We start from the raw sequence: 20,280 nt of genomic DNA, 5'->3' as shown, positions 1-20,280 counted from the left end.
TCGCCAAGAATCGCTCTGGCCACAGCGTGTGTGTCACACTTGAAGATGGTATGAGGGTTGTGCATCTACAGCGACAATGAAAGCTGGGAGACCCCCGGCCATAAATGGGGTTCACTTCCCACAGGTACCTCCCGTGAGAGAAGGCGCCGCAGAAGCCTGCATGCTGGGCTGATCTACGAGGCTCCAGTGGACTTTCTTGTCACGGCATCGTGTCAGTGAATGGGGTAACTAGGGCCTGTCTCCCTGACAGCTGGCGGGAAGGACACAGGACCCTAAGTCTGTGCTGCGAGCATCAGTCGTCATCCCAGCAGGTGTCCTGGAAGCACCACCTCAGCTCTTTCTCCCCTCAACCCTGCTTGCCTCCCAAGAAGCCCAGCGGGGGTGAACGGTGCAACTCTGTGTGAAGGGGCCACTGGTTTTCTGTTTGATGAGAGATAACCAGCTCACAATGCCTCCCCGCTCGCCTGCCTGGGGAGTCTGAAAGCGAAGTCCTGTTGAGGGGAATTCTCCCCTCGCCTGCATTCCCTGGGTCAGCTCTGGTCTCTGCAGCCTCACAGCTGCTCAGGCAACACTTGGGCCTAAAGGCCGTCCCTGGCATCGTTGCCTCCAAACAGCACCCCAGTGAGGTCTGCAGCGCTGGCCCTGGGATGCGGAGGGATTTACGCGAGCTCCCTCTCCAGGACCAGAACCACGTTACCAGGGTCCTGCCCTACCTTCTCCTTTGCTGGGGGACAACCTGGGGCCCTCTTGGTCCCCACTGGGACCTGCATGTGTCTCCACCACAGACAAGACCCCTCCTGCCTGGACGCATTGAGCTGCCACAAAGGCAGCACATGAGGCCCCCACATCCCCAGACAACAGCCGAGCCCCCGAGCCAAAGGCAGGCCCTGCACAAAAGAGGGTCTCACAGATGCCCCGTCCAGAAGTCATGCCAGGGGCTGACACTCAGCCCATGGAGGTGGAGGGGCAGTTCTGCCCCTGCCCTGCAAGCCACCTTTCTCACCCATGAAGTTGGGGACAGCCACTTAGAGCCTCCAGCACACAGTGAATGCGGAAGGAGCTCTGCCTTTCTTATCAGGAGTCAGAGGTGAGGACGAGGCTTTCCTCAAGACCAACCCTTTCTTTGGGCTCTGAGGTCTCTAACAGGTTCATCTGAGCCCCTGCTCCCAGACACACATGGCAAACAAGCCACTGGGCAGCAGGTAGTGAGGTCAACGGCCCTGGCCACGACCCCTCCGTGGGACCTGGCACCACGTACCCTGCTTGCTCCGTGCTGCCCCCAGCATCTGACCCACAGAGGTCCCACACTCAGATCTACAGGACTCAGGTAGGTGGATAAGGTCAGGGGTCCCCAGGGTGGGGAGTCTCCTGGGAGGTCAGTTGGTGCCTTCCTCCACCGGGCAGAGCCCTGACTGAGGCCACAGCTGGGCTCATCCCTCTCCTAAGGACAGCCCAGGAGGTGCCACTTTGGCAGAAGGGTTGTTTTGCTCTGAAGGCAGTAGAGACCCTGTGGGCTCAAAAGAAACTCCTGTCAAAATGTTTTCCGAGTCTTCACTAGATTTTTTGTCTTTGGTGACCTGTCTTTGGAGCCAGGAGCTGTTACTACCTGCCTCCCGCCAGGCAAGCAAAGGAGGAAGGGTCTCTGCTTGGAGAGAGCCCACATCTTGGCTCTCCCGTGCGCCCACCCAGTGGGACAGGTCAGCCCCTCAGCCCCAGGCTTCCTCTGTCCTCCTCTGTCCCAGACATAGGGAGGAGGAGCTGCATCCCGGCTGACAACCTCTCCAGCGTGACGGCGAGGGGCGTGATATCCCCTTCTTCCCACTGCCAATTAAAGTGTCCCGGGAGCCTCAACCATATACAATACTCCTCTCAAATCTGTGATCATTCCCCCTCAACTGGACCCTTCCTGGGGCTTCTCAGCTGTTCAACAAGCTTGAGGTGTCCACATCTGAAAAACACTATCTGGCTGGACTCCACACCCCAGCCCCAGTAGCTCTGCATCTCCACCCACCTCATAACCATATCTTGTAAGGGTCTCCAACTTGCAGACGCCATTCCTTGCTCCCCAGTCTTGCTGGCCTCTATCCACAGCCCGCCACCAAAACAGCAGTCCCTGCCAGGTCGCCGGTGCCACCCTCATCACACTGGCTCCCTGCTCCAGTGGCAGTGCCCCACCCCCCTGCGCTCAAGCCTCTCCTGGTTGCCACTGCCACCAGGCAGGCTCCTTCTGCTCCACTTGCCTTCCTGCCACCTCCTGATCCCACCCCTGCCCACAGCTTTCCCTCCCCCTGCTCTCAGCTGTGAACTCCCTGGGTGTGAGCACGGGGGACCAGTCCTGGGCCCCAAGTCCTGCCACTGTTACTTTCTGAGTCTCCCCAGAATCTGACCACTTCTGACCTCTCTGGCTCTTTTGTTTTGTTTGCAAAATTTGATGAACTGATACTAAAATTCATATGGCAGATCAAGGGACATAGAATAGTCAATAAAAACGAAGCTGGATGCACCTCACATCATAAGTCAAAACCAACACAGGGGTCACAGATCTAAACATCAGAGTTAAAACTCCGGGAAAACATAGGAGCTAATCTTCCTGACTGGGTCAGGCAATGGTTTCTTAGATATGACACCGGAAGCACAAGCAACAAAAGAAAAAATGGGTAAACTGAGCTTTAGCAAAGTCTGATATTTGGGGGCATCAAATAACACCATCAATTAAATGAAGAGCCAGCCCAGACTGGAAAAAGCATTTGCAAGTCACGTTCCTGAGGAGGAGCTTTTACTCAGAGCACGTAAACAGCTCTTGCAACTCCAAAATAAAGCAAATAACTTGACTTCAAAATGGGCAAAGGATTTGAATGGACATCCCTCCAAGGACAACATGTAAGTGGTCGCTAAGCACATGAAGATGCTCCACACCTCGTCATCAGGGAAACGCAAGCGAAACCACAGCGTGATCCCACCACACAGCCACCAACACAACGGACAGCAGCAGGTGCTGGAGGGAATGTGGGGAAACTGGGGCCCTGGCCACCCTGACGGGGGAGCAAAATGGCACGACCAGCTTGGAAAACCATCAGCAGGTAATCAAAATCCTAAACGTAGATTTACTGTAGGACCCGCAATTCTACTCCAGGAATAGACCCAAGAGAAATGAAAATATACGTCCACACGGAGCCCTGCACACAACGATTTGTCACAGGTTTATCTATACTAGCCGAAATGTGGAAATAACCAAAAGTCCATCGATTGCTCAATGGACGATACAAAATACGACTGCACAGTATTTGACAACAAAGAAGAATTAAAGAGCTCGCGCACGGTTCAGCATAGCTGAACCTAAAACATCACATTCAGTGAAAAAATTCAAACGAAAAAGACTACGTATGATTGTACGGTTCTTTATTTATGGAACATCCAGAAATGGCAAATCCAAAGAGACAGAGAGTAGATTAGCGGCGCCGGGCTGGGGGGAGGGGCAACAGTGGGCATGGGGTCTCTTCGGGAGGGGGCGGCCGAAAATGTTCTCAAGTCAGACTGTGGTGACAGATGCCCAACCCGTGAACTGGCTGAGGCCACTGAACTCTATACTTATAACAGGTGAATTATGTGACATGTAAATTATATTTCAATAAAGCTATTTTTTAAAAGTCGACAGCACACAGAGGGAGGAAGCACAGCAGTGAGAGTCCACGGACCAGGTTCTGACACACAGCCTGGCCGCTGCAGCCCCCACCCACCGGCCCAGGCAGGGTACCAGCCCTCAAGAGCGGGTAGGCCGCAGTGTCCTGCTCAGCTCAGGAGTGCACCTGAGGAACTGGGGCAGGGCAGGCGCTCCTGTCCACGCCAGAGCGCAGTGGGCAAGGGCTGCTTCAAACACCAGGGGCCATCAGCCAGAGGAGTTTCAGTGTGCTCTGGGTGCTTTAGGAGATGCTCACATCAAAAATAAATTTCTGACAACTGGAGCTGCCAGACAAGAGATGAACTGCCCCCTCCGTGGTGTGTGAGCCCCTGGACTACAGGCAGGTCAGTGAAGCCGCCCAGGGCCTCTTGCACAGGGCAGTAGTCTGAGCAAGTTGCCTTTGCTTCTCCCAGGCTGGGTTCTGTAAGCCTGGGTTCTGGTGCTGCCTGGAGGCCAGGGAGGGCTGGGTCCAGGGGTGCAGGAAGAGGATGGGCCAAGGCAGGGATGTGGGACGGGCCCTGGGGGTCAGACCCCACCCCCACCTGCAGCAGCTCGGACTCCAGCCAAGTGAAGGCACGGCCCCTGCGCAGCAGGAGGCTCCGAAACCCAGAACAGCACAGACGGCGCCCACTTCTGCCACAGAAGACATGTCAGTGGCTAATCTCAAGTCAGGGCTGCAGCCAACCTCCCCTCCAAACCCCACCCATCACTAACCAACCACGCGGTTCCGGGTCGGCTGTGCTCCAGCATCAAGCATTGTGCGGCTGCCCTGGGGGCCAGGCCTCCTCACGGGGGCAGTTTGGGCACATTCTCCTCCCTCTGCTCCCCTCCACCTCAAAGCCATAGACTGAACGTACCTCTGAGACACTGGGCCTGGAATGGAGCACAGTCGGCCTCTGCATCTGCGGGTTCTGCACCCACGGATACAACCAACAGCGGATGCAGAATACGCCCCCCAAATTCCAGAAGTTTCCAAAGAGCAAAACTCGGCTTTGCTGGCAACTATTTGGGCAGCATTTACACTGTCCTAGGTGTTAGAAGTCTGTGGAGGATGTGAGTGGGGGGATGCAAATACATCACCGTTCCGTGTGAGGGACTGGAGAGCGTATTGGGGGGATCCTGGAACCAGTCCCCTGCAGACACCCAAGGACAACTACCTAAACAAATCCTGCCATTTAAAAGGAAAAATTCTTCCCTGCTTTCATCTCAGTCCTCATTCATCCTCTCCTTGCTGCTGTTTGGGTTTAAAGCAAAGCCCAGAGAGGCAGAAAGGTTAGAATAAAATTGTAGTAACCATTTTAAGGCCCACACAAAACCGACCACAGTCACAGTAGACACTGGAGGGACGGCAGCCCCCAGTTCTGCCCTCTGAACCCAGAGAACCTCTGACTCCAAAGCCCTGAGGTGCAGACCATTCTCTCAGACCTGGGGAGACAGGCCCTTGGAGGACACACAGGCCATGTCCCAAGGCTCCCAAGGGCTGCAGAAGGAAGCCTGGCATTCCTCCAAGTCCAGAGAAGGTCCCAGGCCTCCCTCAGATCTGTGGGCCGGAACCTTGGGCGGGACCGAGGGTGGGGAGCGCGTCCAGGAATCTTTGTCGGATGAGTGAGTGTGGGCCTTGGGAAGCTCCCTTCCTCTGCATTGTGGACAGCGGCTAGGGGCTGGAGCACGGACAGAGCCAGCGGCGGCTGGACAGAGCGGACATGGCCTGGCCAGGCAGCAGCAGAGGTAGAGATTAGCACGAGAGTTATCTGAGAAGGCCTGATAGCATCACGTCTGTCTTCCCCGGTTTGGAAATAAAACATAAAACCAAAACGAAAAATCCAGCAGAGGAGTTGGGAGGTAGAGTCAAAGAAACATACCAGAAAAGTAGACAGAAGGAAAAGACAGAGAGAGAAACGATGAGGAGGAAAGCTTAGCAGGACCTAAGGGCCAACTCCAGGGTTCCTGAAAGAGAGGACCAGGGAACGAGAGGGGAAAGTATGAATTAAATAATAAAAAATAATTTCCCAGAACCAAAGGAAATTACATTTTCAGATTAAAAGGCCCATTAAGTGCCCAACACAGTGAATAAAAAAGACCTGCTCCAACCAAGCCAAGCACTGTGAAATTCTAAAACACCAGGAGTAGTGAGAGGTCCAAAAAGCTTCCCCGGGGGAAAGGTCACAGACGGAAGCGACCATTGGAGTGGCGTACCCACAGTGCAGCAAGGCCTTCGAACCGTGCCCAGACAAAACACCAGTCCAGGAACATGGTAGGATAAAAACACCTCCAGAGACACAGTCTCAAAAGCACCTCTGGACACCAGGTAGGTCGGGGGAGGGGACGGGGCAAATTACCCACGAGGAAAACAAAGCTTGCACAGGAAATCATCTTTCATACGTGACAGGGCTTAGCCGTGAAGACGGATGCATGGAGGCGGAGCTCAGGACCGCGAAGGGAGCTGTGAAGGGAGCCACAGCCGCCCTGACTGGAAGTGGGAGAAGAACCCAGTACTGAGGCCACAAGTCCCTCCAGGTTGCCCTGCCCTGTGACCTGGGCAAACCAGGCCAGACCCCAAGCAGGGGAGAAGTCCTGGCCGGAGGGGAGTGTGGGGCCATCCCACGACGAGGGGGTGTCAGAGCCCACAGGCTGGGGAGCGCCTGTGGGAAGGGTGAGGAGCTGGGTGCCAGGGTGGAGGGGAGGGGCCTTGATCTGACAAGTAAGTATGTTCAGGAAACCAGGTATCCCACTGTTGGAGGAAGAAGTTACACATACAGAAAGGGAGACGTCTAGACCGTATCCTGGGGGCAGTTGGACTCAGAGGTATAATGTGAACTTGTGGTTTTCAACACGTATAGAAAATGGAGAAATAAATCCAGGTATGTGTGCGTGTCCACTGAGAGGCTGGGAGCACACTCACCCTGGGCCCTCAAGCCAAAGGAGCCGGGCGCTGGGGTGGCTCCAGGCCCAGGGCAGGGATAGCACGAAGGCGCAGGAGAGAGACGGAGAGGCATTAGAAGGACAGAGGGCCAGCATGGACAATCTGCGCATCAGAATGATGCTTGTGACTGGATAAAACAAGTCATGTGCCTCTGCAGATAGCAGTATAAATGAGTAACTGTAGTCTAATGAGGAATGGGGTATTTTCATAGTTTCAAAGTACCTTCCCCCCAAATCCTTATTAATTGCAAAAGGGAAAAGTTTCTTTGCAGCCAGAGATGCTAGGATGGCTCCACTTACCCAGTGAGTGAGCTCACACCTGGTGTCCCCAGACAGCTCACGTCCAGCCACGAGGACACCCAGTGCCCTCCAAGGAGGGCCACGCCTGAGTAAGCCTGATGCAGGGTGTGTCCTGAGCCCACCCTCGAGAAGGCTGGATGCTGGGAGGGCCAGATGACCCTCTGAGACAGTAGCTCTGGAGAACCTGTGCTTCGTTGGAAACCCCCAAACAAGCGGTCTGGGCGACAGGCTCAAACTGGGCAAAGCTACTCTCAGGTGGGTCTGGAAACAGTTTGTCCTGTATTTGAAAAGTTTCTGTGAGTTGGAGACTGTTTCCAAAAATATTTTAAAAAATAACATACTGCGAGGCAGGCTCCACGGGACCTCCTGGCGGGGCAGGTGGGGGTGCCCTCAGAGAGTCTGAGAGCCCGCAAGTCCAGAAGAGGGTGCGGTACACATGCCCTGGACTCTTCGGGGCAGGCAGGTCATTTCGAGACCCCCACCTGCTCCCCTAGATCTTCCTGGAGCCCCCGGAGCTCCTAGACCTGGGTGCCTGTCCTTCCCCTGTTCCAGGACTTGAAGAGCACAGTTGCCGTGGGGGCTTCTGACTTGGTTTGGGGGGCCCAGAGGCAGTGCTGGTGTCCCACCTGCTGGACCAGCTTCTGGCAGGAAGTGCAAACAGAACCGATGGGAAATGAGGGTGAGTTTTCCTCTTTTCCTTCCCTTTTTAAAAAAAATTCATTATTATTTTTTTAAGATGGAATTCAGGGAGAAGTAAAATGAAGACTTGCTGAGCGGAGCAAAGACAGACCTGCTTTTGCTGAGTTTAGGTGAAAATGGGGGGTGGGGGAGCAGTTCCATCGCTTTGCACGCTCCTCATTATTCTGCCTCTAAATCAGCCTCGCCGGTGCCTTCTCTTTTCAGTAAAAGCCAAACGCAAGCCACGTCCCCTAATCTCCCCAACAGCAGCTCACTGCTGAGAAAATAATACAGATGTAACTTCCAGCATCACACACTTTCTTTTCCATTTATATGCAAATAGTGACCTTTCACCCAGGCTGTCTCAAAGAAGTGTTTCCTTAAAAATGCAAATAGCACGTTGCAGGCAGTTACTGCGGCTGAGTCTCTCTTATACCATTATTATTATTTCTTTTAACCTTACCAACGCTGTAAAAACAACAGCTAAACTGCCGGGCAGTAATGATGACTTTCCAAACCAAATCACAGGACTGGCTCTCCAGGCGGCCTGTCAGGGAGCCTGCCAGCAGGGGAGGGGGCCTCAGGATGACGAGGGGTGGTGGTGGCACAGCCCCAGGGCACAATAGAGCAGAGCTGCTTCTGTCAGGCATGCAGGCCAGGCCTCCGACACCCAGGCAGGTGCCAGGACCACAGGCAACAGCAGCAGACACTCAGCAGGTCCTGCTTCCTCCAGGCAGACGCCCAGGGTTTCACGGAGAGCGTTCCCACTCCAGGTGGAATTCAACACCAGTGACCCTGAACGTGTTCCACCCTCAGCACTAGGAGGCAGCTCCTCCCTCAAGCCCCTCAGGCCAACAGGAGAGACCAGGAGGCCCAAGACCAGGAAATAGGTGGGGATCCCACGGGCACAGACGGCACTCCCTCCCACTCCCCGACCCGCCCAACTCACCAAGTCTGGACACAGTCCAGGGGAGGAGCCAGGGAAGGCATCCACTCTACCGCCTGTGCCCACCCACAGCTCCCAGGGTCCCCGCGGGAGCCCCAGAAACAACTTTCTCAGTCAGAATTCTCCAGCCCAAGAGGACAAATGGCCATTTCCTTCCTCCCTGAAAGCACACTTTGCTCTGCTCTTGAGGTAGCACTCTCTTGTATCAAGGGAAGAAACTAAGCCGCTCGGAGGTCCCTTTAGGTCTGTCTGTGCCCCTGCTCCAGTCCAGTTCAGGAGAGGGAACCAGGCAGGATCGGGGAGCACCTCCTGCCAGGTCCACGCAGCTCTGGGGCCTCAAAGCCCTCGGACTCCCCCCTCCCCCTCCCTCCCCAGTCCCTCCAACTCCAGGAAGTGGAAGCACTCCTGTTGAGGGACAGGGGTGAGCCCCAGGAGGCTGGCATCAGGCAGCTGCTCCCTGGAGAGTTTAACTGTAGCCCCGGCCCAGGGCTCAGAGTGGCCCCCATGTGGTGGCTGACTTTCCTCTTCCGGAGTGTGGGCAGAGACCCACCTGTCAGCTTCCCACACTGCCCAGCAAGAACCCACTCTGCTGCCTTTTAAGCTTAGAAATATTGGGGGGCCGCACATGCTGGCTTCCCAGTCTAGACGGGCGAGCTCAACACGCAGAGCACCAACACAGAACAGAGTTTGGTAAAAACACAAACCACACAGATCAGAGGCAGCCAGCCTCCCAGTGGCTCTGGACAGTAAGGGCCCATCCCAGCAGGGGTGGGGCCTGGTGGGTGGGGGACAGCCCTTCCAGGTCCCTGCACTGACACACATGCTCCAGGAGCTTGAGGACGCTCTGGGAATTGTCCCAGCAAGAGTGGGACTCTGACTCTCACATCGGCGCCCTTTTGGGGTCCCCTAGGTGTCAGAGGTGCTGGCTGCAGGCCAAGTACAAGAGTTTAGACCCTGGGCATGAAGGGAACCCCACCCCCAGCAGCAGTTTCTGAACTTAGAAGCTGAGTGTGTGATTTGCAGCTGGGCAAGCAAACCAGGGCTCAGAAGCCGGTTCTCATGACGTGTCCCAGCAGCCTTCGAGGGGGCTAAAAATTGTGCTGATGCAATTCAGATTTCAAGTCCAAACCGCCTTTCTTCTCTCTTTGTGCTGATGCACTGGCCTCAGGGTCTACAAGCTTCCCTAGCGACATTTCCCGGAAACACCAGACCCGTGGGATGATCTCACAGCCGTTCACAACTCTCACACATCATGAAAATTCCTGCTTTATGTGTGTGGAGGGTGGGGGGCCTCACAGCTAACCTGCTTGGTGAAAACGAGAGCTCAGGAAGAAATGAGGTCGGGCGTGGGCTTCAGGAAGTTGAAGGAGATCACACAAACAGCAGAGTAATCCAGCCAGCGCGTAACCAGACCACTGGAAAGTCATGACAGAAACAGCTCTCAGCTTGGACCGCAGTCTGACCCTCTTTCTGGGCCAACGTGGTCTTACTTCCCCAGAAGGCAGGCGGTGGAGGGAAAACTCCCCAACCAAGCCCCAAGAGAGAGTAGCTTCTCTCCCCGCTTCGATTTAGAACCCTCCCTGCCCACGTCCAGCCCGGCACTGACAGCGCACTGCCTGTGTTCCCAAGGGTTCTGGGCCGGCACCTGAGTCCGTACCAGAACTGAATGCAGGGGCAGCACCCCGCCAGGCAGCCTGCAGGCTCTCCTCCAAGGAAGTGGGGACACTCACGGGCTGATACAACGTGTAACAGAGATGTCTCAAGGGTAAGACACCTAAGGGGGTGACACCTGGGGGGGGGGGTCCACCTAGGGACCCAGGGTGGCATCTGTGTGAGGTCTTGAAGGAGAAGCAGGAGGTGAAGGGAGCTGGGAGGAGGACCAGGGGTCTCGGGGTAGACAGCTCGGGGATGGAGAATCGGGTTGGGAGACAGGCTGGAGACAGACTAAGACGTCTCCCAGGCCGGGGGGAAGCTCCCAAGAGGGCAGTGAGGTTCAGACGATGGTCTGAGGACGACCTCCTGGGCTGTCTAGGGTGTGGGGCAGCCGGAAGGCGTAGGCCTGGGCGGGGCCAACATCAGAGGCTATTCCGGAAGAATTTCAAAACCAGGCTGCACTCTCACCTCAGTTCCCAGCCTCAGGGCCTTGTTTGTGAAATGGGGCTGCAACGGTGTCTACCCACTGGGCGTGTTAGGGGGAATCAAATCGGTCAGCACAGCCTTAGGCCACACAGGTGAAATAACAGCATCAAGTGCATCTGTCTGCCCCTCACGACAGACATCTCTGGTCCTGTTGCATGTGTTTTGTGGGATAACGGCCCAGTATCAATGAGAACAGTGCTAAATGTGGCCCTTCCCATCACAAGTCCCTGGTTTTACCCCACAGAACCTTGGTAGAATGTGTGAGAAGTTGCACAGTTACACATAAAGCAGCCTGGTGACCCAGCAGAGTCACTGAGGCTGGGGGCCCCTGTCCCCAGGGCACCTTGCTTAGAGCAAAGGTGAAGCTCTGAGTCTGTGAAACATGTCGTGGCTGCACCTTCACTCAGGAACCACCGGGCTGCCCAGAGCACAACTGTGGCTGAGCTGTGTTATTTCTGGAATTCAGCAAGCCCTGCGGGTGCAGCAGAGGTGCTTTGACAGGTGGACTCAGCACGATGTGCAGGGACAGCAGAGATGTGCCAGGGGCTTCAAAGCTCAGGGGTGTCCGGCCCTCAGGGACCTTGTAAGGCAGGGACAACGGAGCACCGAGCTCCCTCCCAGCAGGCACAGCTCCACCCTGGGTCCGGAGGGGCCGAGGGCCAAGGCGAAGGCAGTCTGTCCAGCCCCGACTCCGGGGATCTCTCACTCAAGCTGCTGCTGTAAAGTGGAGTTTTTAGGCAACAAAATGGGGAAGAAGGAGAGGACCCAGATGGCTTGTGCCAGAGCCCTCAGACCGATGTCGAACATGATCAAGGTGTGAAGCCAGGCGTGAGGGGGAGGTGGGAGCCAGGGGCTAAGCTGCCCGCAGCTCAGGCCATATGGCGCATCCGCTCTGCCTCCGAGGTCTGGATGGACGTGCCCACGCACCTTGCCTGGGGCCTGCCCCACAGGCACCCTCCCTGCAGGCCCTACTCCCAGGCCGCAATCCCAAACGAACCCCTGGGCACACACACCACACGTGTCGGCACCAATCCAAGGGGCCCCTCCAGTGGCCTGAGCACCGGGAGGGGGGGCCTGTGGATGCAGAGCTGGCAGCGCCCAGGCGAGGGGAGCCGCGAGCTGGACCCTTTTCCCCTCTCCAACTACCGAACTAATCCTGACAGCGGGGGCAGATGTGGTCACAGCCCGGCAGGGGCAGATTAAAATGTCCTCTGAGCACGTTCATTCCATCTGAATAAAACAATGCTGCATTTTTTAAAGAGCAAATTTAAAAAGGAAAGAGGGAGAAAGGGTGGGTGCAGCCTCTTCTCACAGGAGCTCCTCGCTGCCCGGCCGCCAGAGGGGCCAGGTGGGCTCCAAGCAGACAGGCAGGACGGAGCCCTGTCTCTGCCGGCAGGTGCTGGTTACTATCCTCTCTCTGAAACAACCTCAAGGGAACTCAGAGCAGAAGCGTTTTAAGTCTCATTTTGTCCTGAGGGTTTTCTAAGCAGTATTTGGGGAAATTTAGCCATCTGTGAAAGACAGGAAACACGCCACCCGAAAGCCCCCTTGGCAAGCACTCTGGCCTGCACAGCGGTGGCCCCTGAGGGGTCCCCAGGGGAGGGCGGTGGGGGGAGGGGTGTCTTCCGGGAGCGGAGAGCTGGCTGGGGGCAGCTATCTCCTCCCTTCTGGGAAACAGCATTTTCCGGGCTGACTAATCTCTTGATGGTGCCGGCTCCCAAAGACTGTTCTCCTGTAAACTCACACCATAAAATTCCTGTTAAAATTACATCTGTAGACAAATAACTTCTAGCTTATTCATGAGGGAGTTCACAAGGAAGGAGCAGATGGGAGGATCTAGGAGCTGGTGGGAGTAGAGGGAGTCGGGGGAGGGCCCTCTGGGCTAGCCCCTTCCTGGCTCCCAGGCCGGCTCTCCAGCAGATAAAAGCCAACAAAAAGCAGATCTGGAGTGGGTGTCCAAGGGCTGGACTGGCACAGCATTGATCTCTCTAACATGCAAGTCTGACTGGTCGCTCGGTGCCCTGCCGGCCCGAGGGTCAGGTGACCAGGCAGCCCCTGCCCACCTGGCAGCCAGTTCCCTGCCTCTGTCCACTTAGGGCCCAGTGCCCACCAAGGAGTTCTGGTCACTCCTGGTCCCCCTTCCCAGCCCTCCTCGCTCTCTCTTCACCACAGCAGAAGTGCCTCTTGCTTTCAGGAGGAGCCCAGCCCGCACCAGCCTGCCCACTGCCCTCAGAGCAGCTGTGCAAGGACCAGAGGCACTTGTCAGTCTGCAGTGTTGGTCCGTGCAAAGCAGCATCCAACCTGTGCGGCCATCACCCAGGCCTGGGCACCACCACAGGAAGGGGCGGCACACAGCCCCTGGGCTCCCCAACCCAACTCCCAGAGTTAGTACGGGTCCCTCTGCCCCCACCTCACATGCACCACCCGCACCACCCAGAGTCATCCATGTCCTCATGGCCACATTTGGCGACCCCAGGCCAGAGGTGGACAGTAAGGCCCAGGGAGAAGGGGCCCTGGCTCTGGGCAGCACCAGGGAGAGCGTCCACCACAGCCAAGGGGAGGACAGGTCTCCCTTCAGCCAGAAGGGGCACTGCTGTAGGTCAGCTGCCTGGAAGGCGTCTGAGAACACTCCTGTGTCAGCATACACTCTGCCAGCCTCTCCCTGATGCCACTGGGCAGTGATAGGACTTTCCAGTACAAGCGGCCATGACTGCAGGGACAGAGCAACTTTGCACCCCAAAGGCTCTGCCCACAGCATGGGGTCATCTCAGAGCAGGTCCTCCTCCCTGAGGCACCGAGAGTGTTCAGGGCAATGGGTGACTGTTGCCTTAACCAGAATCTTCCGAGGGGGTCTGGGGCATTGGCTCTGACTATTTGGGCTGCCTCCAGACCTATGGGCAATGCCTGAGGGTCACATAGGCCACCTGGGTTACACTTTAGACAGAAGAAACCCTCTGCCCTTGGTGAGCTCCCAGGCCCACGTCTGGGTCCATGGTCCAAAAGGGTCAAAACCCAGGGGGTTCCAAGATTGAAGGCCTTCGTATCCAACTCTCCAAGGCCCCTGCTCTGCCCCCTGGATCAGCAGACATCCCTGTGAGTTCCAGTGTTAACCAAGTTCCCAGGAGATAAGGACACCCTGCAGGGGCCTCAGTCTCCAGCCCCACAGGACAGAAGGGTCCGTGAAGCTGCTCCCTTCTCTTTGCAAGCAAACTGCCCTGTAAGCCCTAAGCTGGCCTCCTCTGCATAGCAAACAGCCCTGGGTCCAGCCCTGTTGGTGACACCCTCCCCTCTGGTACCACAAAACTCCAATCCCTGCTCCCTCTCTCTTTTGTTTACCATTAATTAGCAGAGCCATATGGAAGGAGGTGAAAATCACAGCCAAGGACCAATGGGAGGGGAGCCCTCCCCCCCCCCCCCCGATGGTGAGGAGCCTGGGCCTCCCTGGGCCGGAGCGAGGGCAGGGCAGACCATGCCAGCGTCTGGAGGAGGCAGAGTCCAAGTACGTCCTCTCGCACCAAGGCTGAGGGTTCACTTCCTCTGGGTTTGCCCAGCACTCTCCTGCCTTTTGTTCACTCCGCCGCTAGCCTCACAGATGTCCTCAGGTCTCTTTGATTTTTTTTTTTTAACCACTGGGGCAAAATTCCTCATCCCCCTTTCCCAAAAGGATAATGATAATAATCGCCGTCATTATCGCCATTGTAACGGCCTCATCAGACGGCCCAGGACCGAGCCCACATCCCGCTTCCAGGCCTACCACTCGGAGGTTGTTTCAGAAATTAAAGCCCAACTTTACCAGCCAATGGCATCCACTGGTGCAGAGGTGATGCTGAGACCAGAGAGCCCTGGGTGACTCAGAAAGAGCAGCTCTCGTGATGAGGACCCACCGCACCGCAACCCAAGAGCCACCGCCAGCTCGTTTATTTTCCTGATTCACAAAGAGGAAAGTGAACCCAGCAAACAAAGTCCACGGCCCCGGAGCACATCACCCTACGGCCAACAGCATCACATTGTTCAAAGCTCACACTGACTTCTTGGCTAAATCTGATTTCTAGTTTTAAATATGAAGACCCAGTTACACCAATTCCATAAACAACCACGCTCGTGACCCCGATCACACAGCAGGAGAAGGAGCCCGAGGAGCAGCAATACTGAGTTCAGTGCATCTATTCCTCAGACACACGCACCCTAGATGCTGCTCCGTAAGTTTAGAAATACGTGACACGCAAAGACAGAGCGCTCACATGACCATCTCTACGCCGTGTCTCGGGTGGGAGTCGCCCACGCGGTACTGACTGCGTTCCCCGCTCCTGAGAGGTCTTCCACTTTAAGGAGCCAGTGTTTTCCCCGAGCACATAGCTGCTGGGTCCCACAGCTGCGGATATGTCTGTGCTCCTCTTCCAGAAATGCACATAAAGTTTCTCATCTCGACACAAGGTCCCCAAATGTCTTTTCTGTCAGACGCACAGTGTACCCACTGGACACTCAGAGAGGCCGAGCGCGTGAACAAGCCAGAGACGGACAGAGGAAGCCAAGGAAAACAGCCACAGGCAGACCCAGGAGAAGAAAAATCCCCAGTCCAACAGAGCGGCTTTAAAAAGCCATCCCCAGACCTGCTTTTCCAGCAAAGAAAGCCTTCATCTTAGAAATCAGCTCTGCTCACGCCCTCTCCCCATCTCCGTCCGAGGGGAAAAGCCAAGCTCTGGATGGCTGCCTTTGTCAGCGAAAGAACGTAACATTGACTTACCTTTCCCCACAGCTATTGTCTGTCCTCCTTCAAAATGACATCACGGAAAGCAATCATGAAATTTACATGGGGGTGCAGGGTGGACGGGGTGGAGAGGCGAGGCAGCTGCCTCCCTCCCAGCGGTCACATGTGGGGAGCCTGTGTGCGGGTTTCAATTAAATATCTTCTCCCTTTAGTGTGCGAACTCCTAAGCCAGCTAAAGGCGACGTCTCATTTACTTAATGACCGCTCTCATTAGCAGCGGTGGCACGGGCTGGCGGAGAGGCTCCTTTGTAAATACGCTACCCATGAACCCTTGGGGCTCCAATATATCTGTTTACTCTCCGAGGTGAAATAAATTTACAGTATAGCATCAGAAAGATGGATCTGCTGACGGGGAGCGAGAGGTGCCCAGGCCAGCCCAGCCTCTGTCTCCTGCTCCAAGCCTCAGCCAACAGAAGGTGCCTGCGTTTGCCCACACGGATTCATAATTAATATGCAGCACGGTTTGGTTTTTTTTTTTACTGCAAAACACACAGAAGGGCAGAGAGCGTCACAACCACCAAGCTCACCCCCCTCTGCTTTCTCCACCAGTGGTTCAGTCCAATAATTCCTAATAGCAGCGACCGGAATGACAGATGCCCTGGGTTAGCGCGGCTGCAGCGAAAGTACTTCACAATATTTATTGGTGGTTGGGAATATGACCTACCGTCATAAAAAACGGATTGCAGAATTTATTACTCAGATGAGCCAGGAGGGTCACACAGTGGCTCGTCTGCATATTCAAGTATCAGTGACTTAAATGGATAAGTATGTACGTACGTGTTTTTTAAGTGTGTAAAAGGTACCTATGGCCACAGACCAAAAAACAAATAAATAGAAGTCACACACACAAATTATAGATCAGGAGAAGATACTCTGCAAGATGCTTTCTTTTATCACATGTTTCCTTTTTGTTTCAAGTCTTAAAATAATAAAACCCTCTCAAAGAGGGCTTGAGCCCTCCTGAAGCCACAAGTATCCTACACCTGGAAACCACTACGCTTATCCCAGCCAGAGGGATGCACACCACTCAGCTCTCTGTCTTTCTGAGTCTTTTTCAAACTGCCTGCGAGGAGCTAGCCAGTGAAAGTCAAGAGGCGAAAGTCCGTAACACACAATAGCAGTGCCCACCCACTCTCCACGCAGCCCGCTGTCTGCTTTCTTTGGCGTTGGCTTGTGATTTTTTTCTACATTCAGGGACAAATGCAGAAATTTCCTCAGTAGGCACACCCAGGAGCCAGGGTATTCTGGCTTACTGTTCAAATTCCTTTTTCTTACTGATAAAGCAGGCAAACAATTGTCCATTACCGTACTCAGGTTGTCAGAAGCTGTTCTATGAAACATGACACAAGCTGAATTTCAGACACCTGCAAAGAATGGACTGTCACAGGCCAGCATGACCCCTGGCCCAGGAGTTCAGAGCGGAGATTGCAGCAGACAGTAAATATCACTCCTTGGTAAGTTATGCAGGAACACAGCACCGCCAAGTTAATTAAAGCTGAAGGGCTCAGGCCACCAAAAGCACACATGAGACAGAACTAAAACATTTAGCTTTCTTTAAGAGAGCAAGTTTTGAAGATCAGCTAAACTCTTCCACAGTCAACAGTTTTTAACTTCCAGAGCTGCTGCCCACATTACAAGTGAGCCAACGAGCTTCGTCCTAAAAGGAAAGATGTTCAGTCTTTATACGTACACGTTATTATCCACAAGTAAAATACAAACTGTACTCGGAGCGATCTCTCAGCTTGAGCAAAAGGAAATAAAGGCAAGCCCTCACTGGTCAAACTGAGGATGAAATATTAATCAGCCAGATGAGAGCAGCTTGGGCCACGCGATGGCTGCGGAACATTGTCCTCACTCTCCCCTAAGCCCACACCCATCAGCACAGGGAGCGTGTTCAGTTAAGAGCTTTCCTGAAAGCCATTTTCTGTCTCCTCTGGACACACTGCAAGTGCTGGGATATTTTACATCCCAAACCTTTGGCATTCAGAAACTCTATTAAACTCTTATCGGCAGGCTGCAGGCGCAGACAGCACCATTGTTCCAGATGAAGATAGAATCACAGGGAGGGCCGGTGCTGAATCAGCCATGTTCTCCAACAATACCCAGTGTTTCAAAGTAGTTAATTCAGATGCGTGACACTCAAACCCAGGAAACAACAGCAAGCAGAGGTAACGTCAGTGCATGCAACAAGAAGACCGGGATGACAGCTGTTTTTTCAGGTAACCAGCTACATTTGTGGTGCTTGCCACACCAACCCCCCCCACCACCACCACCAGTCAGCAGGTTTCCCCAGGCTTGTAGCCCAGTGGTCTGGGATGGGGCCCCTGGACTCCACCTGAGGCTCACCAGGGAGCGTTCACATGCTCAGAACTTCAAGTGGGTGCCTGTTTCAAGCGCCTGGAGAGAAGCCCCGGGAGCCCCTACTCGGGGGTCACAGTTGAAAGAGCCGGTTCAGAAGAGACAGGTTTTGATGAGTAAAGGTTCAAAGCCTTTCTCCAACGCCGTCAGGAGAGCAAAGGAGGAGCCACAGGAAGGGAGCGGGGAAGGTACTCAGCCGGCAAGTCTCCAGGGTCTGCCGGCTCCCTTCAGCCAGAGTGGTGGGGTCGGATCAGCACGCTGGACAGCGCTCCCTCGCGCGCCCAGGCCTTTGTTCTCTGCACAGAGTCATGGCAGGCTCTCGGCAGTCAGGCAGTCACTGAACCTGGCGGGGAGAGCCGGCTCCAAACCAAGGCTCCCAGCCTTGCTTGTAAGTGACAGCAGGCAAGATGTCACTGAAAACTTTCTTTCCTACACAGGGGGAAATTGTCAGGATTTCTTAAAAATCATAAAATATTTCCATAACTAAGCATAGAGTTCCTTTAAGCTTTATTTCATTTAATGAATCTGTGGGGAAGTTGCCTGTGACTTAAGTTTGGGAAGATCCATAGGGAAGCAACTTCTAACTGGGGGGTCCTCAAATGCCACATGGGAGAAATGGGGAGATTTGCAAAACCAGACTGGAAGCTGCAGCACTTGCTAAGGAAGGTTTGTGGGAGCTGGGGAGGCGGGCCCAATGGCCGCCTAGCTGGTAAGATCATTTCAAATAAAGTGTAATTACTTGTGCAAATCTGCACACAGACATTCCAAGTGTCAGTTCATTTGCTTCATAAAAACTCTTTCAAGTAATTTTGGTCTAAACTTTCTGCATCTGTAATTGGCACCACCTTCTCCGGTGACCAGCTGGGGGTGAGGGTTTTCTTGTTTCCTTCTGAAAGCTTCCCTGCAGATGGGCGCCCGCCTTAAAGCTGCAGACGACAATTAGGGCCGTTGTGTGTGGAGCCGCGATGGTCAGCATTAATATTGTATACGAACAGCTGAGGGCGAGGGGGGGCGCTGCCCCAGGCAGGCTCTGGCAGATGGAGCAAACAAAACCGAGAGCCACTCTCACCAGCACCCTGGACTGACTCCGTGTGCCTGTCACACGCACACACACACACACACACACACACACCCCATATAGAGAGACTATTTCATGCTAAAACATCAAACACACCAACACTTTGGCACTGTGTGAACACTTACACACACAAACACACATATGATTGGGAGAGTATTACACTGAATGTTTCTCACACACACAGAGCAACTTTGCATGTGATGGAAATCCAAGGAGCAGTGGCCCCAGCAAAGCATCTTACTGCAGTAAGTCCCAGGTGGGCACGCCGGTCACACAACACCCCTACAAGATGCCCTCCCCACCTCCAGTCTTGGGAGGCGGGCCCACAGACAGGACAGCCTCCACAGGGTTCTGCAAGCGGCTTGAGCGTCTGGAAGGGGAGATTAGCAGGCCAGTTTCTGAGGGCCCTGGCCTTGCTCTAGAGAGAGCATGTGTCTGTCACCTCCTCCGCTGCCCAGAAAAGAGCACTGAGGGCGGTAGGGACACACAGCTAATTAGCCCCTTTGGCGTCTTGGCAGAAACCCGTGAACAGGCCCAGGGAGGGGTGCTGAAGCAGGGAGCGGAGAGGTACGCACCCAGGAAGGTCCCGCAGAGCATCATCCTGGCCGGCAGGCACACCTCCACTCCAAAGCTTGTATACACGGTCACTTCATGGTGCAGAAAGTTGCTTCACGAACTTCTGTGTCCCAGGGCCCTGGAAAGCTCCCTTCTCATCCAGCCAATCGGGGCCAGGGAGCAGATAAACACAAATTGATGCCCTGCCAATGAGGCTCCCTCCCCACACAAAGGGGCCCCAGGCCCCAGACAATGAGCCCCGCCTGCAGGTGGGGGGAAGCAAAGACACAGCCCCTTCTCACTAATAGGCGAACAAGTGAGGGAGGGGAGGGGCCTTTCGCTCCCCAGAGAGCCTTCCCCTCCGCACCCCCCTCCTCCCCGACTTCCCTCTCCCCTTCTCTCTCCCACTTCCCCTCTCTCCCCGCATCACTCTAGATCAAGTAGGCCAGAAACCTGGTCAGGCCAGTCAGGACGACTGGGGTGGGATTAGGCCTTTGGAGCCCCTCCTCCCAACACAAACACTGGCTGCCAAGGAGGCAGGCCCTTGTGGTAATCCCCACTCAAGTGTGAAGCTTTGGGGGATGGGCCAGGGAAGGTGAGGAGAGGACCAGCTCCCTTAGGGACAGAGGGTCAGGAAGGGGCATGGGAGGTGGCGGCTTGTGTGTGTGTGTGTGTGAGTGTGATGGGTTAGGCCGTTCCGGGTGAGCCCTCCCGCCCCACCCCATGTCCAGGAACCTGTGGTGCCCAACAGGGCCTTTGGAGAAATAAACCAGACATGGCTGGACACTGCTGGCGTCTCCTGATGCTGGGAGGAAGCTTCCACTCACCCCTAAGGCAACTCAGGTGTCACCTCCCAG

The 20,280-nt window shown here is 55.0% G+C and overlaps 1 protein-coding gene across 5 annotated transcripts in view; it reads right to left on the bottom strand.

Annotated features, from left to right (window-relative positions):
* Positions 1 to 19,577, bottom strand: part of MYT1 (myelin transcription factor 1) — a 63,361-nt gene extending 43,784 nt beyond the window's left edge. For 2 of the 5 annotated variants that reach the window (XM_032461669.1, XM_032461670.1), the window contains exon 1: positions 15,409 to 15,694. Coding sequence is in view for 1 of the 5 variants with exons in the window: in XM_032461667.1 (XP_032317558.1) it covers positions 19,444 to 19,468 (25 nt within the window). In the remaining 4 variants the exon portion in view is untranslated. Of the gene's footprint in view, positions 1 to 15,408; positions 15,695 to 19,443 lie in introns of those variants that run through there. The other 3 variants (XM_032461667.1, XM_032461671.1, XM_032461672.1) reach the window with 3 other exon arrangements.
* Between the last annotated feature and the right edge of the window lie 703 nt (positions 19,578 to 20,280).

The sequence above is a fragment of the Camelus ferus genome, chromosome 19, assembly GCF_009834535.1.
Source record: "Camelus ferus isolate YT-003-E chromosome 19, BCGSAC_Cfer_1.0, whole genome shotgun sequence".
NCBI lineage: Eukaryota > Metazoa > Chordata > Mammalia > Artiodactyla > Camelidae > Camelus > Camelus ferus.
The sequence above is the reverse complement of the archived record's forward strand: the minus strand, read 5'-3'. Positions and strand labels throughout refer to the sequence as shown.